The following is a 12,640-nucleotide window of genomic DNA, read 5'->3' as shown; positions in this document are numbered from 1 at the left end:
ACAAGTATCTGGGACATTACAGCTGATTTCACTAGGCATTTTCCTCTGTGTGCAACATGCAAATGAAAGTCAAGTATATATGTAAGTCTATATGTAAGAACAGAGATAGGCATCTAAACTTTTAAAAGCAAGCAAACTAATCTTACAAACTGCTCACAGCAACTGTACACCTAATTTGCACGTGCACTTACCATGACTCTGTGAATTACGGCCATTTATTTACTGACACTCATTTTCTGAGCATAACTAGGTGCACTATGACAAGCATTAATAGGTTGCATCATTAGATTTTTAATTACTCAGGGGCAGGTTGGTGTTTTCTACCGAGAACCTTAGGAAGCAAACTTGGCAAATTGCTATGATATGTATTGCAACAGAGAAAGATATCATTAATAACAATCAGTTGGTATGCATTTATATTGTAAAAATAAATCCAAGAAGGTGAGATAATTTTATTTATTACAAGATCGCAGCTATACAGTGAGCAAATACTTGTTTTGGGCATCATCAGCATATTAGTGGAACACAAAGGCAAAGCTTTAAAACAAAGAAATAAAGCTTTAAAGTACATAAGCAGTTGGAACACAGAGTAGTTAACAATTGTGTTTTCCATCCTTGCATGTTCTCCTGACGCACTTGTGAAATCTTGTGTTGCTTTCCTCTCTGCTGTTTTTAATATGTTAAATGTCATATATGCCACAGAAAGTGCTTTGATCCTGTTCTCTTGCAGCCCTCTGAATTAAGTGATCATTGTATGTTCAAACATTATGGACTAAAACAGCAGCTCTTATTACGGAGTGCGATGGGTCCTTTTATATTGGGGGCCCATAGCTCAGACTATTTCCAGATGTGCGGGATTCACAAGCGCCTTGTCACTCGTTCAGACCGTACGTGAAGCAAATAGAAAGCACCAAGCCCACCCCCGACCCCGATCCCAGGCTGCAGCCGCGGTCCTGGCAGCTCCCGCCCGCGTCCCGACTCCTGGGGTTCTGCTGCCATCCTGTGGCTGCTGGCGCTCCCCGCTCCTGGGCGCCTGCCGGGCTCCCGCACCGGGAGCCTTCTTCCCCGGCCTTCCTGCAGGAGAGGCCGGCACCTGCTGCCTCCGCTGCTCTTACCAGTCTTGGCTTGATTTCTGCTTGATAAAGCGCAGAGATAAATAGTATAAAAGCAGGAAGCTGCAAATGATGCCAGTGAGGACAAGGTAGCTCACGTAGAGGGGGTGGGAGTCCAGGTCCATAGCCTGAGTGACCTGTAATGACCGATAACACAAAATTAGGAAAAGACACAAAATTTTCATGCACCATCTGTGAAGTGTCTTTTATGTGTAAGCTTCCCTGGCCCCTGCTACCTCCCCTTCTTTTCCAGCTTGGGTAGTTTGATAGAGGGCTGCAGCTATCCTACTTCTATTTCACAAGAACATAGCTCAGCTTCTAAAATTCCAGCAAAGCACATATTTGGGGCTGGTGTGGGAAAGACTTGCACTTTATTATTTTTGTTTTTCTCTTCAACTGCAAGAAAGGCATAGAAGGAGTGACTGCTGTAGGGCCATCTTCAGGAGCAAATTTACAACCAAGTGTAACACAACATTACGTGTTGGTTTGGCGATTGCCGAATTTGAGGCCTACAGCATCTGTTTAAATATGAGAGGCATATAAACAGCATTCCAATTTCTTATCAAATGTCTGCAACGATTTTTATTACCAACTTACAAGTTTCCCTGGTATTTGAAAAGTAAAGTTTCCATCAGTCATTTCATATGTGGTGTCAGTGAATTGAATTTGCATCATTCCTTGAAAATTCCATCTGAGGAAAGAGATTTTTGAAACCCAAAAAGGAACTGAAAAAGAAAATAACAGAAATTTATACGCACATGCAAAACTTAAGACCTCAAATACTGCTGCCAAATACAGCAGGTTTGTCTCACTTCTTGACAGCCAGAGGCTGTAAACATGTGACAGTTTATTATTGGACAAAATGGCAGATATACTTTACATAGTTAGATGGAGATGGGAAATGAGGAGTTAGCTAATATCCATATCCATCAAACTCCCCCTGTCAGCTAAGTCTTCCTGGAGCTCCATCTTTGTCTTTTGAATACAATTCTTTTTACTGAAGAATATAGCAACCACGTAAGAAGCTAGCCTTTCACTAGTGCTTTTTTGACCAAACTTCTTGTTGCTCATTTTCAGATGGAGAAACTGATGTAAATGTAAAATGGATGACCTGGCTGCTCTGTCACCATCCAAGAAGATTATTACAAAGGTAAGAATAAAGCTGAGTTTTCCTGCACAGGATACACAGTCACTGATGAAAGCCATTGATATTTCAGTTTGGAGGGAGGGTGGGAGTTTTGTCTTACCTGTCCAGAGGCTGTTCAGGCTTATGACAAAACCACCACTCAGGTAGAATGAAGTGAAGAGGACATTGCCAAGGAAGGCCGAGAGCTGCAACGTCGGCAGCAGAGCTGCCACCCAAAGTGCCATGGCACGGGCACTGTAAACAGCCAACCACAATAACAGGAAGTTCAGCAGGAAAGGTTCTGGCTCAGGAACAAGGTTTGCCAGCCAGTAGATGGGAACCCCATAAATTATAACAAAAACGCAGTGTTCTGGGAGCTCCCCCAAAATCTGTTTGGGAAGATGAAAATTTAAAAAAAAGGTGAATGATAGTTACAAGAATACATGAGATGTGCCTTAATGTACTTATGGACTGTTTAGTAAGAGCTATAGGAAATACTCCCTTAGAATGCAATCATCTCCCTGTTAGGGCTTGCCAGTGACATGCAAAACCAATCCACAACAGAAACAACTCCTTGCTAATTTTTTCTCCGGTTGCAACAATGCTGAAAACTAATGGTTACAGACTATTTTGTTAAGAGTTTTGGGAGCTTCTGAGAATGTAATACACTGTAAACTGGTGTGCTTGATAATGGTAATGCTGTTACTGACTCATGGCAATGGATTATTTTGTCCCAATTTGGTTGAAACTAGTGTGAGATCAAATTTGAGACAAATTTGGCTGTTGGTCCCTTCACCACCTTGTCCCAAAGGCAGTCCAGTTAGCAATTTGATTCATTGTAAAACAAAAGCATAACTGGGATTTTCTCAAATATCTAAAGAGGTATATAGAGAGTATTAGTTCTTCCAAAGAGGGTTGCTACTATCCTGTAATACCAAGGTTGTAACAAATTACATCGATTTCTCTGTGAATAATGTGCAATCTTTGTGACACAATGCAAAGAATATTTTTCTCTGGCAACCACTAATAAGCATTTAAAATCTTGTGCAGAAATGGAAACCTAAATTACAGATGCCATGGCAGGCAGAACTCATCTAACATCACAAAAGAGGGATTATTCAAAACCCTTGTGAAAAAGAGAATGTAGTTTTTTAAAAGTTCTGAATTTAATTCTAGAAACTCTGGCTTTTTGTGCACGTAATACATTTTTTAGCTTGGACCAATACAGGTCCAAATGACTACTGGAAATATTACAGCATTTTGTCATTTCTGTTTTACCTCTGCTTTAGCATTTGATTACGAGTGTTTTGTTTTACAGAGCAAGATAAGTAAACAAACTTTCAGAGATGCTGCAGTGAATTAAGTAAGCAGGTATGTGAAATTCTAAACCTGGAAATCTGAGGTTTTTTTCATTTTGGCCAAAGAACCCAGTGAAAAGTTCTTCTTTGGCTTTTCTGGTGTGGGATCTCAGCTGTGACTTATGGCAAAGTTCTAAACTAGTGTGAAGCTTAATCTATTAATACTAAGGAAGGGAGACTGATAGCCTTAGCTGGCAGACACAAAAGAACTAAGTCTGATATGAATGTGATTATTTATACAACAAGACTTTGGTTGGCTTGTGTTTTTTAATGTTCAAGACAGCTGTTTGTATTTCCTGGCAACAAAACCAATTACCTTAGCAAAGAAGTATGGGCTTACAGAGTACATTCCACCTTCTAAGTCATGATAAAGCATTGCTCTTTCTGAGTGACCTGCAGGGTAGGAACAAACACACTGGGTTCTATTAATAAGTTTTTTTTTCATAGACTTAAGAATTTTTTATTCCTTATAGCATTCACAAGAAGACTGACACTTACATTTGGCAATAACATCCAAAATTATTGTGAATGGGATTAGGGCACCTATCATGTACAGCAGTGCTGTTGTGTCACGAATAGAGAGTCCGTTTTTTTCATGGCCATAGTACAAAAATCCAATTAGTAATGACATAAGAAGGGCTTCAAATCCATGGATTAATAATGTTGAAAGATCTCTGAAGTCATTGGAGACCTGACGACTAGGAAAACAGCAATATTGACCGTAAGATATAATACTAATGCCGGTTATATTCAGACACATAGCCCCAAAGAGTGTTAAAATCAGTCCTTGGAACTTGCTGGCTTTGGCTAGGACAGGAGTTGGTCTCCCTGTAAAGGATTTTACCTAATCAAACCTATGAAGCACCTATAGCCACCAAGTATTTCAGGTCTGAAATGCTCAAAGCCTGAAGGAGGACAATTGGGTGGGATGTTCTATGCCTCTTTCTGATGATTTTAAATACAAATGGGCACTATGCATAACTGTTTGTGCTGAAGATAAGGTTACCTTAATAATATAGTGAACTGCTTTAAGGGTCCTGGTAATTGATCACTTGAATGGTGAGGCATATTGATAACCTCTTCTGAATTCCTGGCCAAAAGAAAAAAGAGAAAAAAAAATTAAATTAGCAGAAGGTGTAGCTACTATTCCAGATCTTCTCTACGACACTCTTTTCTTTACCTCTGCTTGATGACTGTGGTTTCAGCGTTGTCTCCTTCAGTAGCTTTCCATAAGAAATCATCAAAATGTTTGACCTTTTCTACAAACAAGTTGGCAAGAGCATTTGCTCTTTTTCGGCTTTCCATCTCCTTTTCTTCAGTCTGTTTATCAATACTGGTCAAGTCAACTGCAAGACATTACTTGATGTGAGCCCATGTGCTATAGAAGAAAGAACTTTATGATGTGTTTAGAATCAGGGGTTTCATGGGGAGCAAACAGTCCAACCTGTGTACATGCATTAACTTACAACAGTTAAAACTATCAGTTATTTTAGGTAATTAGAGATTAACAGATTGTTAATGCGTGTGGTTTTTACCTAGTCACTCAATGAATCACTGAGAGATTACACAATTGCTTATTATAGTATTATAAACTACTATTTCAGATTTTTATAAATTTCATAGCACCTTCAGAGCAGTGCTAAGAAAAGAGTTTGAATTTCCTTCCTGGCATGTAAGCATTTACAGTCTTTTATGTGACTTTGACTTAAATCACCTTTTTTCTTCCTCTGCAAAATTTCAGTTACTGTCTTAGTTGTATCTTAAAGAGGTGCCATAAACTTTACCTGATACTGAGAAAGTCCAAAAGGAATCATCTAAGGACAACATAGTCATACCAATAATAGCTGACTTAGCTTTTTTTCTTTAAATCTAAACTTACAGTAGTATTTCCCCATGCTGACCTTTGATTAGATTGATAATATCTGATGTTTTACAGATGCTTGCTGAGAGAGCTATCACTGCACGTTTCCTAACTCCTTGCACTGGGCTGACCATGTCTGTTTAGCCACTCTCAGCAGAAGTCCATCAGAAATTCTTTGCCTTCCCTTCTGCCCTGGTCACCTGTTTCTCTGTTAGACACACAGCCAGCATCTGTGTATTTCCATCAGGTGCTCCCTCTTGCTGTGGATGCTCTGCCATCCAGTCCTATTTCCACCTTCCTGCTGCCCATATTTCCTTTCTTTTCCTGTGGGTACTGACTCAGTGCATACCATTCAATGATCTTCCACCTGCCTCTCTGCCCTTCCCACCTCCTTGTCACAGGGGTTTGTCTCTGTAACCACAGGCTGCAGCTACAGGTTTCCCCAGGAATGCCTCTTGTTCTCCATTCCCATACAGAGGTGCTGCAAGCCTTCCTCAAGGCTTCCTTGGCTGAGGACTGCTCTGTACCCTGATGGTGACAAAGGTCTTTTTGTGGGGCTTGACACCAAGGTTAACTTCTGTTTATCTCTGCACAGCTGGCACTGCCTGCCATACAGGCACAGCTGAAGAGGTTACTCCAGAATATTGTGGTTGTCTGAGGTCTGTACCAGGTTTTCTGGCCAACTTGAGTGCAAAGACCTAAGCGCTGGAATTGAACCAACCTCTGTTAAGAGATTCCTGCCATTAGATTAATGGGTAGATTTCATGTTGCAAAAACCAGAAGATGGATGGATTTGAAATCATATAATCTTTCTCTGAGCAGTAAAAAGATTATTGATTTGGATTAGGATTTTCTCCCTTGCAGTGTGCTCTGTAGGGCAGCACTCCTTTTTCCCATTACCTGTTCCAGGTTTGTCTCAGATTAGGAGCTAGCTTCTGGGAAACAAACTTCTACATTTTCTTAATTGAGAAATCAGAGAACTATGAAAGCAGTTGATCCGTTGATCTGTGTCTTTCCCAGAGAAGAAGTTTCAACTAGCTAAGACATGGGGATAAGTATGCTAAACATGTCAACAAGTTACTGCATCTGGCACAGTTAGAAGAAGCACTTTTAAAACTAGTTTTGTCTGTACCTCTTGTTTTTGCTACATTTCCTGTACTGACAAATAAGGATTTTATTAAAAACTGAACTTGCTGCAATACTGATTTGAGTTAGTTACAAGGAATTTCTAAGACAGTCATGGTCAATAAAAATCAATGTTACCTAGCCACTTAGGAAAGCAAATGATTTCCAGTAACCCATTTTTTTAATGACAGGTCTTGATACTGACCGTAGAAATCCGCAGGATTGCTGTACCTTGGGCAGGGATAGCCTAGTTCTGTGAAATACTGGACCATGTCTTTAGCTGTTCCACAGTAGGCAGTGAGTCCAGAAGTCATGAGAAGAACCAAATCAAACAGTTGGAAGATATCTGACCGGGGCTGATGAAGTGAAAGAAGAACCAATCTGTTTCCTCTGGCCAGTCTGGATAATGTAATCACAAGGTTATGTGCAGTAAAACTGTCCAGTCCAGATGTGGGTTCATCAAGTATGAGTATTCCTGCCAAAGACAGTTAGTTAGCTGTGAAAAGCAGCATGTTTGGTTTGGAAAATATGTTTTAAGTGAAAAGGCGCTAGTGCATGAAATTTCACTCATTATTTTTAAATTTAAAGAAAATAGATTTTTTTTTTTTTTACTTCAGTATATCCATTCCTGAGCTTCACTTCTTACAAAAGCAAAAACCTGCTTTCCCCATAACTACTAGAAGTATAATTGATACAAGCAAAAAGTTTTCAAATCCATTTCCTAGGGATAAAGCTGATGGGGTATCTTTTTCGACAAGAGGCTCAGTCAAGGTCAGTAGTGCTTTTGGTATGTATAAGATCAGAGAGGGGATTCAATCCAGCAAAATCAGCTGTGGATTTAGCCTCATGTTTTGCTTCTACTGAAGACAATGGAAGTTTCTAGTTCACCTGCAACTGGAAGCCATGTCAGTGAGTTGCACAAGACTGCAGTGACTACACAGTGAAGAAAATTACCTTTCCTGTTAATATTGCACATGTAAATGGGGGTTTGTGTCAGAGGAAAGGAAAACAATCTTCTTCTTAAAATAAGCCAAAGTAACTTGTGGCACGTGGTCAGATAAAATCCAAACCTTACACTGATATCCACAAACCACAGCACTGCTGTGAGAGTAACTTCAGGGAACTTTGAGTAATCTTTGTAGTGGTGTTTTAAAAGAGTGGTGAGTGAAGGCTGCTGGGGGCTCTGCCTTGGTCTGTCTCCACTTTTCCACTGGCATGGGAACTGAAACAGAAGTGTGTCAGCTGCTGAAACACTTTGTTTACAGAATTATTCCTGTGATAATTACAGTATTATCTGTGATCAGCAGTGATTGCAATTGAAGCAATGGACCAGCAGCAGTCACTAACTGTGCTGTGGAGACACAGCCTCTGGCAGAGAGGGGTGAAAGGCCTGTTAAGTGTCCCGATATGAACTCCTCCAGCTGCCCTGGGTAAAACTGAGTGTGTGGCTCTTCCCTGAAAGCTTCCATCTTCATGCAGCGCCCTGTTATGCCCAAGTGGAGTGTGGTGGGCGCCAGCAAGGTGTGAGTGGTGCTCACCCGGGTTCCAGAGCAGCTGCACGCCGATGCTCACCCTGCGCCTCTCTCCCCCGGACACGCCCCGCAGGTACTCGTTCCCCACCCGGGTGCTGGCGCATTGCCGCAGGCGTAGCTCTGCGATCACATCTTCCACCTGCGGGCATCCAAGGGTGACAGGTGTCAAGCAAGAGTTCATTTGCACATTCGTGCACAGATAAAACTGAAAATACGATTAATATGGGTAAAATTCATCTGGATATTTCAGTGCTAGAGACATTTGAAAACAAATCTTGATTTTAGAGGTAGCGTTAAAAAAGGCTCAGCGATCAAAAATTTAGTTTGTCTTTCAGCCTCTCTAATGCTTTCTCTAGATTGTCATTTTTTATGAGCTTTGGAACAATTGCTGGTTTCTATCTTGAAAGATGAAAAAGGTTTATAATTCATAATCTACATAAAAAAATGCCAGATTAGCTGTTCTGACTCCAAACACACAGGATCTCTTGGATAATTCCTGTCAGACACATTTTTGACAACTTTATTTTTTCCCAACAGCTTAATTACCCTTTTTTTCCTTTGTGAGTCTGAAAAAAACTTTGGAAGGCGCAGTTTGGCAACGAACAATAGTGTTTCTCTGACAGTCAGGTGGGGGAGCAGTCGGTCATCCTGCCTCACGTGTGCTATGCATTTCCTAACAAGCTGGGGAGTGATGGGTTTGTTGTTGATCGTGACTTGACCAGACTTGATTTTGCCTCCATGATCCCGGCAGGTTATCACGTCAAGCAAGGATGTCTTTCCACCAGCTAGAAAAATAAAAATTGAAAATTAATTTCCAAGGGATGATTTTGAAAAGTGATCTAGGCATGGACAGAGATGTTAAGGAAAACAAAATTATTCGCCAACCCCTCCTGAAGTTTTCCCAAAGTCACAGAGACAGGATGATCTTCAAAGAAAATATTGGCTATAATCTCCTGTTTAGGAAATCTCTCCCCTCTGGAACAGAGTATGTGGTTTGAATTTGTACCATTTCTCAGCAGAATTAGGTACTTGGGCTTTGAGGACATGAACACAAGAAGTCCCTTATCTCTGGTAAACTCTCTCACTTTTGAAACAGAGGTGAAAGATGGTCCCATCCTGGCTGCAGGGCTGGCACCCAAATGCTCAGCAAGAGCTTTCTTTGTGGAGGGATTTGTGAATTCAGAAACAGCAGCTGGATCAGCTGAATGACTAAGGCATTGAATGATTATACAGACAATAAGAACATTAATCACAATTAAAATAAAAATTATTATTACTTAAATTAGACAAAAAGTCATTCAAATAATTAAGAAAAGCTGGCTCATACCCAGAGGTAAGAAAAGTAAAACAATGAAAACAAAACCTGATTTGGAGTTAAACAGCAAATGAATTTTTCCTTTTTGTTGTATGATTCTGTATGTAAACACACAGAACTCTCTTATGATTAGATGTCATTTATTTCTAGTCTCCCTGTTGAAAGATTAACTCCACACTTGCTTCTTAATACATACATCTTAAAAAAGAAACCCATCCATCTGTAAACCACGCATTGCTCTGTTTAAGAGTGACATATTGATTGCCATTGACAATGTGAAACCCATCAGCAGTTTAATCCATTTTACTAAGGCATTTGATGAAATGGATGATAAACAGCTTTTGAAAATAGTTTGACTAGTTTGCTGAAAGGGGTTTGTGCTCAGTGTATATTGCTTTACAAAGGTGCTATATCTATAACTCAGTATGTTATTTCATCTCACAAAGCTTTTCCTTTTATTATCAGGAGAATCTCTAAGGTAAGCTTCACTTACATTAAGAATATGTGCTAAGAAAAAATTCCCATGGCAATAGGGAGGAAAACTCTCATTTTTTAGGAATAAAGTTAAAACTGCTTTGGCAAATATGCCTTGCCTTTGAGAGAGATGCAAAATGCAAATATGTGCAGGGCATAAAAAAATCGGGTTTGAAAACAAATTTTAATTTCCCCCCCAGTATCTTTCTTTGTTTCCTTGTTCATCATGTCACTTACAGAATGCATTTTAGTGATACATCCAATAGTTTTTTCTCAACTAGATTTTGACATTATAAAGACTGCAGAGTGTTGCTCTTGATTGTGTACATTTTATCTGAGAGCTGGTCGTATAACAAAATGTGGCTGCTCTTACCAGTGCTTCCTATAATTGCAAGCATCTGACCACTTCTCACTTTTAGATTCAGATTTTGGATTACTGACACGTGGGAACTGGGATCTGATTTCCAGGTCCAGGGCATCTTCATCTGAGCAAGGTTCTCATACCAGGGAATCTGGGATGCTGTGTTAACCTAACAAAGAAGGAAACAAGTCCCTTCAATTTAAGCAATAAACTATTTAACAACAAATTCCTTCAAAGTTACAATGCTACAAGCAAAGCATATATTAAAATATTATTGTTCATCTTCAGAAATACATAGAAGGAAGTTCTTTTACAGCCTATGCTTTCTTGCCTTGCTTCTTGTTCTGTTAATCACTAAAGCTCTTTCTGTGCTTTGTTACTTTGGTAATTAATTACTATTGTAAATTTTAAATTTTTCTTTCAAACTTTAAATATAATTAGAAATTCCACAAAACTGAAAATTGTAAAATCTTATTCAGATGCCACGGTGAGAAAGAGATTAAATATTTCACTGGTTCATTGAAGCCCTCATTGTTAGTCATCTTCTCTTTCTCCCCTTCCACATACTTGTTCTTGCCAGCAAGGGCTCCTTTCATCCCTAGATGAACAAAAAGTCTCTCTGCTCCAGCCCTCAGAAGAATAATTTTGCTCAAGACTGAAACAAAGCAGGGCCTAGAAACAGATCTCTCTTCCTGTCTTATCTCTTAACTGGATGCATTTACAATACAGGAATTAGTGTGCTGTCAATACTGCAGCCAAGAGTGTGAGTCTGCTCACAAATTGTGCAACAGTTGTGTGAACTTTTTCAGCTTTATTTGGCTTTTGAAATGGCCTGGGTACTAAAACAGGCATTGCTGGATAGACTTCTTGCTGAAGGGACATGTATAAATGACCATTTTTACCTGGTAGTTGAGTTGTTTGACCTCCAGAACATTTGATTTTCCACTGTATGTGAAATAAAGACTGTTATCTTCTTCAGAGTGAAAAATAGTATCCTGGGTCTTGGTCTGGAAAAGTTAATAGGTGGATTGCAACCGTTATTTAAAATAACTAAAGTGCTGCTAAAGTCTGAGTTCAGAAAAGATGAAACACGAAGGGAAATGTATTTATGGAATGTAACAGCATTATTGATGAGTTACTGTAGTGCAAAAGTCTGAAGGGTGGAAATTAGTTATCAGTTATCTGCTAATCAGTGTGACATGTGAGGGCCAAACATGCTGTGCTGTATTTTAATAGTGCAGTCTCTTTCTTCTGTTTTGTTTTTTTAAATTCACTATTCATCAGCTGGAACCTAATGTTCTGAGATATCAGTTAAAATAACAAGAGTCTACTTGGTCCTTTTGCATACAGCTGCAATTACAAAATCCTAGCCAAGGTAGTTTTCTGGCTTTGGGTTTAGTTTCTGTGTGCATGCCTGCAGTTTTCCTCCGAGCCAGCCATCTCTCTCCCACAGCTCTGTGCTTTTCCTACTTGTCAGGCTGACACCCTAGCCAATGCAAATGTACCTGTTCCCTGTGTACCAGACCCTACGTGTGCCTGTGGTGTCTTTGGCAGAGGATGACCATGATCTTAGTGTGCACCTCCTGCCCTCACAGCAAACAAGGCTGATTATTTTTGTCAGTTTATGATACACAGCAGAAAGCAACATCACTCCAAGCAGCCTGAAAAGCCACACGAAACCCTTCCAAACTGCCGCTGCCGCCAAAGCACTCTGAGCCCTTCCTTATGCTGAACCTTATTTTTAAAAACAGGTGCTCCCCAGCAAATGTGAGGATCCAGTCTGAAGGCATCTCTTGGGAAAGCCAGTCCAGGATATGCTGGGGGGCTTTCTCCTCCACCCATACATTTGGAGACCCTCTCAGCTCCACCACGGTGGCACCTGAGCAGGGCTTGCATGGCACCAGCCTCATGCCCGGTGTGCTCCGGTGGGGATGCAGGTGCTTCCTGTTCCCGTTCCCGAGCGGGAGCAGCTCAGGGCTCGCTGATTGGGACAGCCCTGGGCAGGATGGCTGCCGGTCTCTCCCAGCTCCTGGCCAGCGCTGTGGCTGCGGGATAGCCGGGCTCCTTCCCACTCACTCCACGCGGCTCCCACTCTCAGACAGCCAAGCCCTCGCACATCACCTGGCTCCAGCTGGCATCGTCCAGAGAGACATTGTCTGTAGTTTCCTTCATAGTGGTCGTGGAAGGTCTTGCTCCCTGCAGTGGTTTGACTATGGTCTCTGTGAAAGCTGTGGAAATCCTTCTCCTCTTGGTTGGGAACGCGGTCCTTTCCCGGCACCCTCACTGCAGCACCATTGCTGCTGGCGCGCTGCGTCTCTAGCTGGCATGACCCCGTGGACAGGGAAATACTCCCGTCCCCTGGGACGCTAATAGCTC

General features: G+C 40.9%; 1 protein-coding gene across 1 annotated transcript; it reads right to left on the bottom strand.

The window, feature by feature from the left end:
* Positions 1–1,111: 1,111 nt before the first annotated feature.
* ABCG8 (ATP binding cassette subfamily G member 8) lies at positions 1,112–12,436 on the bottom strand. The gene is made up of 13 exons (XM_042779129.1): positions 12,386–12,436; positions 11,167–11,271; positions 10,277–10,433; positions 8,661–8,899; positions 8,121–8,253; positions 6,788–7,057; positions 4,777–4,942; positions 4,603–4,686; positions 4,095–4,294; positions 3,913–3,989; positions 2,360–2,627; positions 1,710–1,837; positions 1,112–1,249 (listed from the first exon to the last, which is right to left on the bottom strand). The coding sequence occupies exons 1-13, from the start codon at positions 12,434–12,436 to the stop codon at positions 1,112–1,114; spliced, it is 2,016 nt and encodes a 671-aa protein (XP_042635063.1).
* Positions 12,437–12,640: the final 204 nt, after the last annotated feature.

This window comes from Catharus ustulatus, chromosome 3 (assembly GCF_009819885.2).
Source record: "Catharus ustulatus isolate bCatUst1 chromosome 3, bCatUst1.pri.v2, whole genome shotgun sequence".
In the NCBI taxonomy this organism is placed as follows: domain Eukaryota; kingdom Metazoa; phylum Chordata; class Aves; order Passeriformes; family Turdidae; genus Catharus; species Catharus ustulatus.
Note: the sequence above shows the minus strand (reverse complement) of the source record. Positions and strands in the feature narration are given on the sequence as shown.

Excerpts from the sequence above, each read along its gene's own strand:
- ABCG8 (XM_042779129.1), bottom strand. The coding sequence starts at position 12,436 with ATGAAGGAAACTACAGACAATGTCTCTCTGGACGATGCCAGCTGGAGC. Across the intron at positions 4,295-4,602 it reads CAGTTCACTATATTATTAAG|TCGTCAGGTCTCCAATGACT; the intron begins GTAACCTTATCT and ends CTGTTTTCCTAG. Across the intron at positions 1,838-2,359 it reads CCTGAACAGCCTCTGGACAG|TTCCTTTTTGGGTTTCAAAA; the intron begins GTAAGACAAAAC and ends TTTCTTTTTCAG.